General features: G+C 44.2%; 1 protein-coding gene and 2 long non-coding RNA genes across 7 annotated transcripts; 1 reads left to right on the forward strand and 2 right to left on the reverse strand.

The window, feature by feature from the left end:
• The first annotated feature begins 243 nt into the window (after window positions 1–243).
• On the forward strand, window positions 244–8,235 carry LOC120029917. 4 transcript variants are annotated; one of them, XR_005473607.1, is made up of 3 exons: window positions 244–291; window positions 6,725–6,852; window positions 7,608–8,235. It is a non-coding gene; the product is annotated as an uncharacterized LOC120029917 (long non-coding RNA). The 4 variants fall into 4 exon arrangements; XR_005473608.1 differs by lacking the exon at window positions 244–291 and adding an exon at window positions 490–528; XR_005473606.1 differs by lacking the exon at window positions 244–291 and adding an exon at window positions 4,131–4,178.
• LOC120029916 lies at window positions 5,868–8,898 on the reverse strand. Of its 2 annotated transcripts, XM_038975226.1 has the most exons (4): window positions 8,743–8,898; window positions 8,230–8,601; window positions 7,637–7,767; window positions 5,868–6,871 (listed from the first exon to the last, which is right to left on the reverse strand). In XM_038975226.1, exons 1-4 carry the CDS (start codon window positions 8,807–8,809, stop codon window positions 6,719–6,721), a joined length of 723 nt encoding a protein of 240 aa, XP_038831154.1. In that variant the 5' UTR covers window positions 8,810–8,898; the 3' UTR covers window positions 5,868–6,718. The 2 variants fall into 2 exon arrangements, with proteins under 2 accessions (XP_038831154.1, XP_038831153.1); XM_038975225.1 differs by having other exon boundaries at window positions 8,230–8,776.
• A 216-nt stretch (window positions 8,899–9,114) lies between these two features.
• LOC120029878 lies at window positions 9,115–11,789 on the reverse strand. Its single transcript, XR_005473603.1, has 4 exons — window positions 11,683–11,789; window positions 10,643–10,712; window positions 10,136–10,468; window positions 9,115–9,853 (listed from the first exon to the last, which is right to left on the reverse strand). It is a non-coding gene; the product is annotated as an uncharacterized LOC120029878 (long non-coding RNA).
• Window positions 11,790–12,738: the final 949 nt, after the last annotated feature.

Genomic DNA, 12,738 nt, shown 5'->3' on the forward strand with positions numbered 1-12,738 from the left:
TTCATGTCAGCAAAGCCACTACACAACCCAACACTAAACAATACATCAACTGCACTATAAGGGTGACAAACGGTGCCCACAAACTGTTAGGGCCTACATAAAGATGTCCCAATATCAGAGGTTTCTTTTCAGCACCATGGAGTGAATCCTTACCACCGTTACACCTGGCTATCAGCGGAGCCTTGTCTGGCAGCGAAACAGTTCATTCAGCATAATTTACTGCCTTTCTAAAAAAAAACATAGCTGATATGGGTTGGAGCGAGTGGTCGCATTTCGCATTTCGCTCCGCAGGTAGTATTACATTTCATTACAGTACAACGGTTTGACTTGTCTGATCTTAGCTAGCTACATAGCCGTCTTGGTATCAAAGATAATTGTGTAGTTTAGAGTATTATCGTAATTACCGAGGTTAGCTAGTCAGCTATTTTCGTCCTAGTCAACACTGCTAGCTAGCCAGCAGCTAGCCAACGTCTACCGTCTACCGAATAGCAGCACTGGTGGAGCGAGTGGTCGCATTTCGCTCCGCAGGTAGTATTACATTTCATTACAGTACAACGGTTTGACTTGTCTGATCTTAGCTAGCTACATAGCCGTCTTTGTATCAAAGATAATTGTGTAGTTTAGAGTAATTATCGTAATTACCGAGGTTAGCTAGTCAGCTATTTTCGTCCTAGTCAACACTGCTAGCTAGCCAGCAGCTAGCAGCTAGCCAACGTCTACCGTCTACCGAATAGCAGCACTGTAGAAACTATTACATTAGTTTCTACATTACAACGGAACGACTTGATTAGTGTAGTGTTAGCTAGCTACATAGTTGTCGTTGCTGTCTTTGTATCCAAGGTAATTGTGTAGTTTAGAGTAATTATCGTAATTACCGAGGTTAGCTAGCCAGCTATTTTCGTCCTAACGTAGGCAACACTGCTAGCAAGCCAGCAGCTAGCCAACGTCTACCGTCTACCGAATTGCAGCACTGTAGAAACTATTACATTACAACGGAACGACTTGATTAGTGTAGTGTTAGCTAGCTACATAGTTGTCTTTGCTGTCTTTGTATCCAAGATAATTGTGTAGTTTAGAGTAATTGTCAAGGTTACCTAGCCAGTTACCGAGGCTACCTAGCCAGCTACACTTTCAAACTAAGTCAACAACGCAGCCACTGCTAGCTAGCCTACTCCACCAGCCAGCAGCACTATCATTTTAGTCGATAAGATTTTTTGCAACGTAGCTTAACTTTCTGAACATTCGAGACGTGTAGTCCACTTGTCATTCCAATCTCCTTTGCATTAGCGTAGCCTCTTCTGTAGCCTGTCAACTATGTGTCTGTCTATCCCTCTTCTCTCCTCTCTGCACAGACCATACAAACGCTTCACACCGCGTGGCCGCCGCCACTCTAACCTGGTGGTCCCAGCGCGCACGACCCACGTGGAGTTCCAGGTCTCCGGCAGCCTCTGGAACTGCCGATCTGCGGCCAACAAGGCAGAGTTCATCTCAGCCTATGCTTCCCTCCAGTCCATCGACTTCTTGGCACTGACGGAAACATGGATTACCACAGATAACACTGCTACTCCTACTGCTCTCTCCTCGTCTGCCCACGTGTTCTCGCACACCCCGAGAGCTTCTGGTCAGCGGGGTGGTGGCACTGGGATCCTCATCTCTCCCAAGTGGACATTCTCTCTTTCTCCCCTGACCCATCTGTCTATCGCCTCCTTTGAATTCCATGCTGTCACAGTTACCAGCCCTTTCAAGCTTAACATCCTTATCATTTATCGCCCCCCAGGTTCCCTTGGAGAGTTCATCAATGAGCTTGACGCCTTGATAAGTTCCTTTCCTGAGGATGGCTCACCTCTCACAGTACTGGGTGACTTTAACCTCCCCACGTCTACCTTTGACTCATTCCTCTCTGCCTCCTTCTTTCCACTCCTCTCCTCTTTTGACCTCACCCTCTCACCTTCCCCCCCTACTCACAAGGCAGGCAATACGCTTGACCTCATCTTTACTAGATGCTGTTCTTCCACTAATCTCATTGCAACTCCCCTCCAAGTCTCCGACCACTACCTTGTATCCTTTTCCCTCTCGCTCTCATCCAACACTTCCCACACTGCCCCTACTCGGATGGTATCGCGCCGTCCCAACCTTCGCTCTCTCTCCCCCGCTACTCTCTCCTCTTCCATCCTATCATCTCTTCCCTCTGCTCAAACCTTCTCCAACCTATCTCCTGATTCTGCCTCCTCAACCCTCCTCTCCTCCCTTTCTGCATCCTTTAACTCTCTATGTCCCCTATCCTCCAGGCCGGCTCGGTCCTCCCCTCCTGCTCCGTGGCTCGACGACTCATTGCGAGCTCACAGAACAGGGCTCCGGGCAGCCGAGCGGAAATGGAGGAAAACTCGCCTCCCTGCGGACCTGGCATCCTTTCACTCCCTCCTCTCTACATTCTCCTCTTCTGTCTCTGCTGCTAAAGCCACTTTCTACCACTCTAAATTCCAAGCATCTGCCTCTAACCCTAGGAAGCTCTTTGCCACCTTCTCCTCCCTCCTGAATCCCCCTCCCCCCTCCTCCTCCCTCTCTGCGGATGACTTCGTCAACCATTTTGAAAAGAAGGTCGACGACATCCGATCCTCGTTTGCTAAGTCAAACGACACCGCTGGTTCTGCTCACACTGCCCTACCCTGTGCTTTGACCTCTTTCTCCCCTCTCTCTCCAGATGAAATCTCGCGTCTTGTGACGGCCGGCCGCCCAACAACCTGCCCGCTTGACCCTATCCCCTCCTCTCTTCTCCAGGCCATTTCCGGAGACCTTCTCCCTTACCTCACCTCGCTCATCAACTCATCCTTGACCGCTGGCTACGTCCCTTCCGCCTTCAAGAGAGCGAGAGTTGCACCCCTGCTGAAAAAACCTACACTCGATCCCTCCGATGTCAACAACTACATACCAGTATCCCTTCTTTCTTTTCTCTCCAAAACTCTTGAACGTGCCGTCCTTGGCCAGCTCTCCTGCTATCTCTCTCAGAATGACCTTCTTGATCCAAATCAGTCAGGTTTCAAGACTAGTCATTCAACTGAGACTGCTCTTCTCTGTGTCACGGAGGCGCTCCGCACTGCTAAAGCTAACTCTCTCTCCTCTGCTCTCATCCTTCTAGACCTATCGGCTGCCTTTGATACAGTGAACCATCAGATCCTCCTCTCCACCCTCTCCGAGTTGGGCATCTCCGGCGCGGCCCACGCTTGGATTGCGTCCTACCTGACAGGTCGCTCCTACCAGGTGGCGTGGCGAGAATCTGTCTCCGCACCACGTGCTCTCACCACTGGTGTCCCCCAGGGCTCTGTTCTAGGCCCTCTCCTATTCTCGCTATACACCAAGTCACTTGGCTCTGTCATATCCTCACATGGTCTCTCCTATCATTGCTATGCAGACGACACACAATTAATCTTCTCCTTTCCCCCTTCTGATAACCAGGTGGCGAATCGCATCTCTGCATGTCTGGCAGACATATCAGTGTGGATGACGGATCACCACCTCAAGCTGAACCTCGGCAAGACGGAGCTGCTCTTCCTCCCGGGGAAGGACTGCCCGTTCCATGATCTCGCCATCACGGTTGACAACTCCATTGTGTCCTCCTCCCAGAGTGCTAAGAACCTTGGCGTGATCCTGGACAACACGCTGTCGTTCTCAACTAACATCAAGGCGGTGACCCGTTCCTGTAGGTTCATGCTCTACAACATTCGCAGAGTACGACCCTGCCTCACACAGGAAGCGGCGCAGGTCCTAATCCAGGCACTTGTCATCTCCCGTCTGGACTACTGCCACTCGCTGTTGGCTGGGCTCCCTGCCTGTGCCATTAAACCCCTACAACTCATCCAGAACGCCGCAGCCCGTCTGGTGTTCAACCTTCCCAAGTTCTCTCACGTCACCCCGCTCCTCCGCTCTCTCCACTGGCTTCCAGTTGAAGCTCGCATCCGCTACAAGACCATGGTGCTTGCCTACGGAGCTGTGAGGGGAACGGCACCTCCGTACCTTCAGGCTCTGATCAGGCCCTACACCAAAACAAGGGCACTGCGTTCATCCACCTCTGGCCTGCTCGCCTCCCTACCTCTGAGGAAGTACAGCTCCCGCTCAGCCCAGTCAAAACTGTTCGCTGCTCTGGCACCCCAATGGTGGAACAAACTCCCCCACGACGCCAGGTCAGCGGAGTCAATCACCACCTTCCGGAAACACCTGAAACACCACCTCTTTAAGGAATACCTAGGATAGGATAAAGTAATCCTTCTAACCCCCCCCCCCCTTAAAAGAGTTAGATGCACTATTGTAAAGTGGTTGTTCCACTGGATATCATAAGGTGAATGCACCAACTTGTAAGTCGCTCTGGATAAGAGCGTCTGCTAAATGACTTAAATGTAAATGTAAATATGGCTGACTTGTTTAAACAAATGTGGTTTCTACTGACAATTGAAATGTACAAACTATGGCATAAGGGAACGATGTGCAGATAAAAGGCAATCCGTAATTCCGATTAAGATATTAATGAGCGAGCTAAAATGGACAAAGTCAATATGAATTTGTTCAGCATTTTTCAAATGTACAGCAACAGAATTCAGAACATGGTCCATTCTTACAGTATTGTCCCTGTACACCAAGTCAGAACCGTAGGATAAATAAGGGGGCATATAAGCAGACAAGGAAAGCTCTTACAATATTCAATGATGACATTTCTCTAAAACAGGCTATAGGCTACATGTGCACCACCAAGTCAGAAAAGTAGGCTAAGTTATGAGGGGGAAAGGGACCAGATTATTAGGGTGACGCACATGGGCTACTAAGAGCTTACTACCAACATACACTTAGTATTACTTTCTTAGCTACAGTATACATATGTCCCTGACATATTACATCATTTATGCAGCAGCATACAATACCCTTTTGGACTCACCTTGTTGTGCTGTGCTCATTTGAACAGGAAGGTGGCACGGTGGTCCTTCTTGTGGGAAAATTTTGTCATCAAAGTCTGGCATTCTCAGGATTTATGGTGCTTTCAAGACAACTGGGAACTCCAAAAAAAACAATGTTCATTCATGACGTTAGTGATCTTCAGGTCGGAGGTCTAGAAAGAGGCCCGAGTTTCCGACTTGGAATTCTGAGTTGGATGACCGTTCAAAAAGTATTTTCCCAGTCTGAGATTTTTTTTCAGAGTTCCCAGTTGTTTTGAACGCGTCAGAAGTCATGCTGGATTGACAGCATGGTCAATGTATTCAACCTTTCCTGGCCCATGGTGTGTTACGAGTGAATGTTTATCCTTTTAAGCTTGGAAAAGAGACCCTTAAACCTGGACCTGGACCACACACCCTCTCCACTAAATAGCAGACTGGTGATTGCTTCGCGAAGCTTCCAGTTAGCCACTGATTCTTTTCAAACCACTCATTGTTGAATTTGCGATTTCCAACTTGTTGTGTAATGTTTATGGCCGATGAGCACCGATACGTTTTATCATTAATTTATCTTCATATGACAAGGATTGAGAAGGATTTGCCAGTAGATTGACGACAATCAAAGCTATGGTAGATATAATGTGATTTGACATCATTCTATCTGTGCCAATGACCTTGAGCCTGCTTGGTTGGGCACTTCTAATGTAAATCTATGGCAGCACCCAAGGGGCTTGAATTTTTGAGCTCTCCCTGTAGATTTTGCAGTGATGTAGTGTCCCCATGAGTGACAGAACACTGAGCCAATCACGGTGCAACTAAAGAACATTACCAACCTCTACGCTCCATATTTTCCGTTGGCTGCTCCACCACCACAGAAAGCACTGAGCTAGGCTGAAACACCTGCATTTTGAAGCTGCCTTACTCAAGAAAGCAAAAAGAGACCATGTCTGTATGCAGCTTTATTTTTTTTTACATTGTTTGCAAACTGATTTGTGACCCGTATTATGCCAAAATAACACGCAACCCCCCCCAAAATATATATATATAAATCAACTAAACAGCTGGGGCTCGCCGCTGTCTGTCAGGGAGACCAGGGAATCCATAAATACAAAGTCATGCAGCAATATCTCTTTAAATGGGCATGTGTTGAATTGACTGACACATGCCTATTTTATATCTTTGACTTGCGTGGAATTTATATTCAGCTTGGTAACATTAGGACATGTCAGATGAAGAGCAGGATAATCAAACAGATTAGCGCAACATTGTCGAAAACACTTTTAAATCTGCTGGATGTGCAAAAAACAAAACAATTGACCTGTTCACACATTAGGCAGCCGATATATGATCTGAAAGCTTGTCAGACATCAAACTGCAGGATGTGGTATGGTACGTCGCTGTTAGTATCACTGAGTCACATAGAAAGAGTCTTTCTGTTAACATAGACAATTCCCATAACAATCGGAAGTGGAGACACAAAAGAAGAGAAAAACAGACATTTTGTGAGAAAGAGCTCATGAGAACAGTAGCCTACAAATGCACAGAATTGCACACTATTTAATTGCACTGATGTTTCTGTAAGATGCAATGAACAGAAATGCACAACTACCAACTTGGCAAATAAACGCAAATAATGGATTGCTCAGACAGACGTCTGAAAATATATCTGAAATCTAGCCAAAAATAGTATTTCAAGAACATTCCATTTGTGAGAACAGACAGTAGACCTAACTACGTAGACACTCTAAAGGTAAATTATTACCGCAATTGCAGAATAACTTCTTCCATTCCCTTCAATGTTACAGTATCCCTTTAAAGTCGACATGGCCCGGAGAGCTGCTGGGGTGGATGAACTGTGGGTCAGCAGTAGGCCTGTGCTGTGGACACACATGCTGGTGGTGGTGATGGTGGTGTCTTCTATTGTCCCTGGCTGGTGTGTAATGCTTTTTGGTCTGTAGGAAAACATAGAGATGTTTAAATTCATATTCACACTCACCTTAGATCCAGAAGGGGGGGGGGGGGGGGGGGTTAGTGGGCATGGGCATGGACAAAAGGCACAGTTTTATAGGCCCTCCTCTTGGCCACAGAGACAAAATGTTGCTGTTTTAAAGCTAATTTCCTGCAATTCTACACATTTAGCCTTGGCCTATGGCTTTTGCGATTTCCAACTTGATGTGTAATGTTTATGGCCGATGAGCACCGATACGTTTTATCATTAATTTATCTTCATATGACAAGGATTGAGAAGGATTTGCCAGTAGATTCATATTCACAAATTCATATTCACACTCATCTTAGACTTCATCCAGAATGGGGGGGGGGTTAGTGGGCATGGCCAAAGGCACAGTTTTATAGGCCCTCCTCTTGGCCACAGAGACAAAATGTTGCTGTTTTAAAGCTAATTTCCTGCAATTCTACACATTTTGTCATGGGACTGAGAATTTTCAGTTTTAAAGATAATTTCCTACAATTATACACATTTAGCCTTGGCCTATGGCTTGTTCTTATGCTTTCTGAACCCAGCCCATGACATTTTTGGAATTTCAGATTCTCCCTGAGAATGGTGATTGTTAGTTCTCAAAGATAATCTTATAAAAAATATATATTGCTCCAATATGTTTAATGTTACACTGAAAACGTTTTACCATTCCGAAAATGATTATAATTACTATTTGAATGTTTTTGCAGTGGCAAATATAAGAGAAACATTGGCTTACCCGTGTGCATCGCCACATCAGAGCTCCAATGAAGAGGAAGAAGATGACGATGAAGGCCGTCCAACTCAGCACAATCAAGATGAGTTCCATGATGGTCTGACCGCCGCCACAGCCCTTCTCTGGATCTCTCTCTGTATGGAGGGGAGAGGGAATTAGAAGAAGTGGTTCAGCTTCATGTCTTCTTGAAAAACTCTGGGCCTTATTGCCCTTTGACTCTGACCCAGAGTTTTTCCTGGGCTGGTCAACTGCTCAGGGAAAACTCATTCAAAAGAAATTCAAAGGAATATGGTGAGTCCGTATTGCACATATTGGAACACAATACCTAACATCTTGTGCACTAATCATGATCATAGCTAGTACTAGCCACATTAAAACCACTTACATCAGTTGTGGTATGTCGTTGAAATTGCAGAGATCGATATTTTCACACCGCATCATAAAAAAGTGTGTAACAGACAGTTCTAGAATAATGATTGGATACCAATTCTTTGTTAATCCAGGAAGAGGAAGACAATCTGAATGAAAAATGGAATTCACTCTAACCCTGATGAATAACATTTCTTCTTCTTTAATAAAAAAAAAAATATTTGTACCTCTGACAATGATGATGGTGCCATTACTGTGCCGCTGTACCAGCACTTTCCTTTTGGTATCGTAGTACCTCCAGCTGCAGTAGTAACTGTCTGTGTCCTCCACCCCAAGCTGGGACAGCCTCAGTGTGAACTCACAGCACCGCTTGACCTCCTGGTCCTGGTCTGGCTGTACTGTGACCCGACCTCTGAACCCATTGTGGATTGTGATCTTACCGACTGCTCTGTCAGCTATCGACAAGTACAGCACATCTCTGTTGTCGTGGAATCGACCCATGAGGTAGAGGCCTGTGGGGTCGGGTAGTGATGTGGAGCAGAGGATCTCGGCCGAGGAGTTGACCTTCATCAGAGATACGGCACTGGGGCTCTGGGAAACTTGCAGGGAGAGAGATAGATAGACAGGGGCCCAGGTTTTAGACATATTGTTATTATGAAGACAAGAATGCCACCTTGGTCCTCCTTGTTTTTTGTCTGAAGGTTTATTGTCCATTTAAGGTCAACTAAAAACTCACTTACCTGTCCAGGTGAGCACTGCAGGTGTGCAGAGGAGTCCCAGCACACATCTCCACAACAGAACATCCATCCTGCCACCTAGGTACCAGCTGCATTTATCAGAGAACTCCACACACTCTTCCACACATGCAAAACACTCACAACTGACTGGTGAACTGTCTTTTGGCAGGGTAAAATGAAGAACAACTGAATAAATGGATAGAGAAGAGTTTCCTCTGTTGACTTGTTCACAGGAAGTGTTGTGGTTATTTTCTGCTGACAGGTACTCTGTATGTGCTTTGATAACTGAAATGTACATTATTGTTGGTGATAATAATTCGGTACAAGACAACAAGCTCTATATGAGAGAAATAACATTATGAAGACTGGTTATTTCCAAAAGTTTATTTGTACACAAATCAATAACATTTTATATTCATAAATAAAAACATGAATCCCAGAATATTATGTCAGAGTTAGGGCTAAAACTAAAAACAAGCTTAGCTTAGTAGTTATGAAAACAATGCTTGTGAATTGAGCAGAATATTACAGAATATTACAACACATCAATGTACAGTATATAGAGACCAAAACCAACTCCATTTACTAACAAACATATGTTATGAAAAGGGTTCTACCTGGAACCAGATTTATTCAAAGGGTTCTCCTATGGGGATGATGAGGGAACTCTGTTAGGTTCTAGATAGCACCCTTTTTTTCTGTGAAAGACGATTATTAGTGATTTCACTAACTGATTCCACAAATGTTGGTGCAAAACTAATTTAGGTGCAAAAGTGAGTAGTGTCTTATTGGTATAGAATGCGTCTGACATACAGCAACATAGCAGAGGTCAACGTTGAGTTCATTTCGAAAGAACCAACAAGCCAACTGGCTCACGCTGAATGTTATGCAGACACCATGTTAAGTGCCTCTCTTGAAACTTCAGGGTTGTTGTTGCTCTGGGTCATAGAACTCTTGAGTCGTTCCATCAATCCTCTGCCAGAACGGGAAGTTTTGAGAAACAATAGAACGCCCAGAACAGCGATGACGCTGATGATAACAACCAGGGCTAACCATACAGGAGCTTGTTGGTCTCTCCCATCTTGTTGGTCTCTCCCGTTGTCAACACTTTTCACTGAGAAAATGAAGATAAGTTTGCTGTGAACACACTGAATACTCACAAACGTCACAGTACAAAGCCGTATATTGAATTTATATAGGAATATTGTATTATCACATTTAATAATTACTAAAGCTTTTCCTGGTCATATCATATGATCGGGAAAAACTCAGGGCCCATTTAACCCTAGTCAATATAGACTGGTCACTGTCCGGTAAAGCATAGCATATCCTACCGGACAGTGAATTGACACAGGAGTAGTTGATGTAGTGCTTTGTACTTTAGCATTGTACTCACCAGTAACTGGAACATTGAAAAAGCTTGTTGTCCCTGAACCAGTCCCACAGTTTGTGCCAATGGAAAAAGTGTATTTACCCTCATCAGCTTTTGTAACAATTCCTTTCGTATAATAGCATTTTCGTGACGGTGCTTCCGTTTCTTCCATGTGACAGTCTTCAGTACAATTCAGTTTTACAATATCTGAACACTTCCATACATACCACTCAGTAACACATGTTGTGTCATTTGTCCCATGGTTGAGAGTTTGTATGGCAGTGTAATCCAGTGTACAGCACAGTGTCAATTGCTGGTCTTTTGAAAGCGATGCATTGTCACACGTTACATTAACCCCTGGAAAACAAAAAGGATATCAATGGATGATATCAGTATGATACATATGCTCATATATATACAATGATAAAAGTGGACATTCACATGTTCATTATCATATATAACAATGCTGTATTATATTGTATTGTACCAAAACAAACATCATTTCACCTAAGTTTGCAGTTTGAAATTTACCTTGTCCTTGTGAAGTTCCCAAAACCAGACACAGAAACAACAGAAGCATTTTGCCAGTGAGTGTATCTGTCTTAAAGCACAGAGAAAAAAAGACCACAACACATGAATAACTTAAAGAGTATATGTACAGTGCCTTGCAAAAGTATTCATACCCCTTGGATTTCTTCACATTTTATTGTGTTACAAAGTGGGAGTAAAATTGATTTAATTGTAAAACTAAATGCTCTGTCATGTCAAAGTGGAATATATATACAGTACCAGTCAAAAGTTAGGACATACCTACTCATTCAAGGGTTTTATTTATTTGTACTATCTTCTACATTGTAGAATAATACTGAAGACATCAAAACTATGAAATAACACATGGAATCATGTAGTAACCAAAAAAGTGTTAAACAAATCAAAATATATTATAGATTTTAGATTCGTCAAAGTAGCCACCCTTTGCCTTGATGACAGCTTTGCACAATGGGCATTCTCTCAACCAGCTTCACATGGAATGCTTTTCCAAAAGTTTTGAAGGAGTTCCCACATATGTTGAGCACTTGTTGGCTGCTTTTACTTCACTCTACGGTCCAACTCATCCCAAACCATCTCAATTGAGTTGAGGCCGGGTGATTGTGGAGGCCAGGTCATGAAAGTGACAAACTGACACATTTTCATGTGTCCCGCAGTTCGGCGGGTGACAACGTTAGACCCGATGATGTGTTTCTGCGCATGAGCTTAGCTAGCCAACATTGCCATGACATCGCCTACAAGCGTGATCAGGGATTTCTAATTGTGTCAGCCCTAGTCCCAGAGTACACCAAAATATTTTCAAGTTTATGCAGTTTCCTCTCTTCTCAGCCTCAGTGCCAAAGAAACACCCACAGTTCAGCTGAATTCACCATCAAACACAGACTCTAAAGGTCATTCTGAGAAAGAGACCCTGAGCGTAACCATGAGATGTCACCTCGAGGTCAGGTGACTAATAAATCCTGACACACACACACACTCACACGATCACACAATGATCTAAATAGTAGGTATAATGCACTTACAAGCTCACAGCCTCTGGAGGTTCTTCTGTCCAATAAATCCATATAATGCAGTGTCCCAGGTTATAACTGTGGGAAAAGTGAGTGGGTGGAGAGAGTGGATATTCCCCTTTTAACTTTCCCTTACTCTTTACTGAGGCAATCTGCAAATGTATGGATCTCATTGGAGGAGGTATCGGACTGTCACGATTACACTGTCACGATGTCTCTCTCTGATCCGACAGGTTTTAACATGGGCACTGAGCCTGAATAGTTTTTTCCTGTTTGCACTAGACTTTTTGTTGCCGTCAATCAACATTCCCAATTACATGTTTGTAGGGGCTGTATTTGTATTGGTATTTATTATGGATCCCCATCAGTTCCTGCCAAAGCAGCAGCTACTCTGCCTGGGGTCCAGCAAAATTAAGGCAGTTTATACAATTTTATAAACATTACAATACTCACAGATTTCACAACACACGGTGTGCCTTCAGGCCCCTACTCCACCACTACCACATATCTACAGTACTAAATCCATGTGTATGTATAGTGCGTATGTTATTGTGTTTGTGTGAGTGTGTGTGCCTGCGTCTGTGCCAATGTCTGTGTTGCATCACAGTCCCCGCTGTTCCATAAAGTTTTTTTTTTTAAATCTGTTTTTTTAAATCAAATTTTACTGCTTGTGTCAGTTACTTGATGTGGAATAGAGTTCCACGTATTCGTGGCTCTATGTAGAACCGTGTGCCTCCAATAATCTGTTCTGGACTTGGGGACTGTGAAGATACCTATTGTGGCATGTCTTGTGGGGTATGCATGGGTGTCCGGGCTGTGTGCCAGTAGTTTAGACAGACAGCACGGTGCATTCAACATGTCAATACCTCTCATAAATAAAAGTAGTGACGAAGTCAATCTCTCCTCCACTTTCAGCCAGGAGAGATTGACATGCATATTATTAATATTAGCTCTCTGTGTACATCCAAGCTGCCCTGTTCTGAGCCAATTGCAAGTCCTTTTTTGTGCCATCTGACCACTCGACTGAACAGTAGTCAAGGTGCGACAAAACTAGGGCCTGTAGGACCT

The sequence above is a fragment of the Salvelinus namaycush genome, chromosome 35, assembly GCF_016432855.1.
Source record: "Salvelinus namaycush isolate Seneca chromosome 35, SaNama_1.0, whole genome shotgun sequence".
In the NCBI taxonomy this organism is placed as follows: domain Eukaryota; kingdom Metazoa; phylum Chordata; class Actinopteri; order Salmoniformes; family Salmonidae; genus Salvelinus; species Salvelinus namaycush.

Bases quoted from the DNA above. Each gene is read 5' to 3' on its own strand.
- LOC120029916 (XM_038975225.1), bottom strand. From the start codon at position 8,716: ATGGACAATAAACCTTCAGACAAAAAACAAGGAGGACCAAGGTGGCAT. The intron at 7,768-8,229 runs GTACAAATATTT...CCCTCCATACAG, and splicing joins CACCATCATCATTGTCAGAG to AGAGAGATCCAGAGAAGGGC. The intron at 6,872-7,636 runs GTAAGCCAATGT...GTTTTCCTACAG, and splicing joins TGATGTGGCGATGCACACGG to ACCAAAAAGCATTACACACC.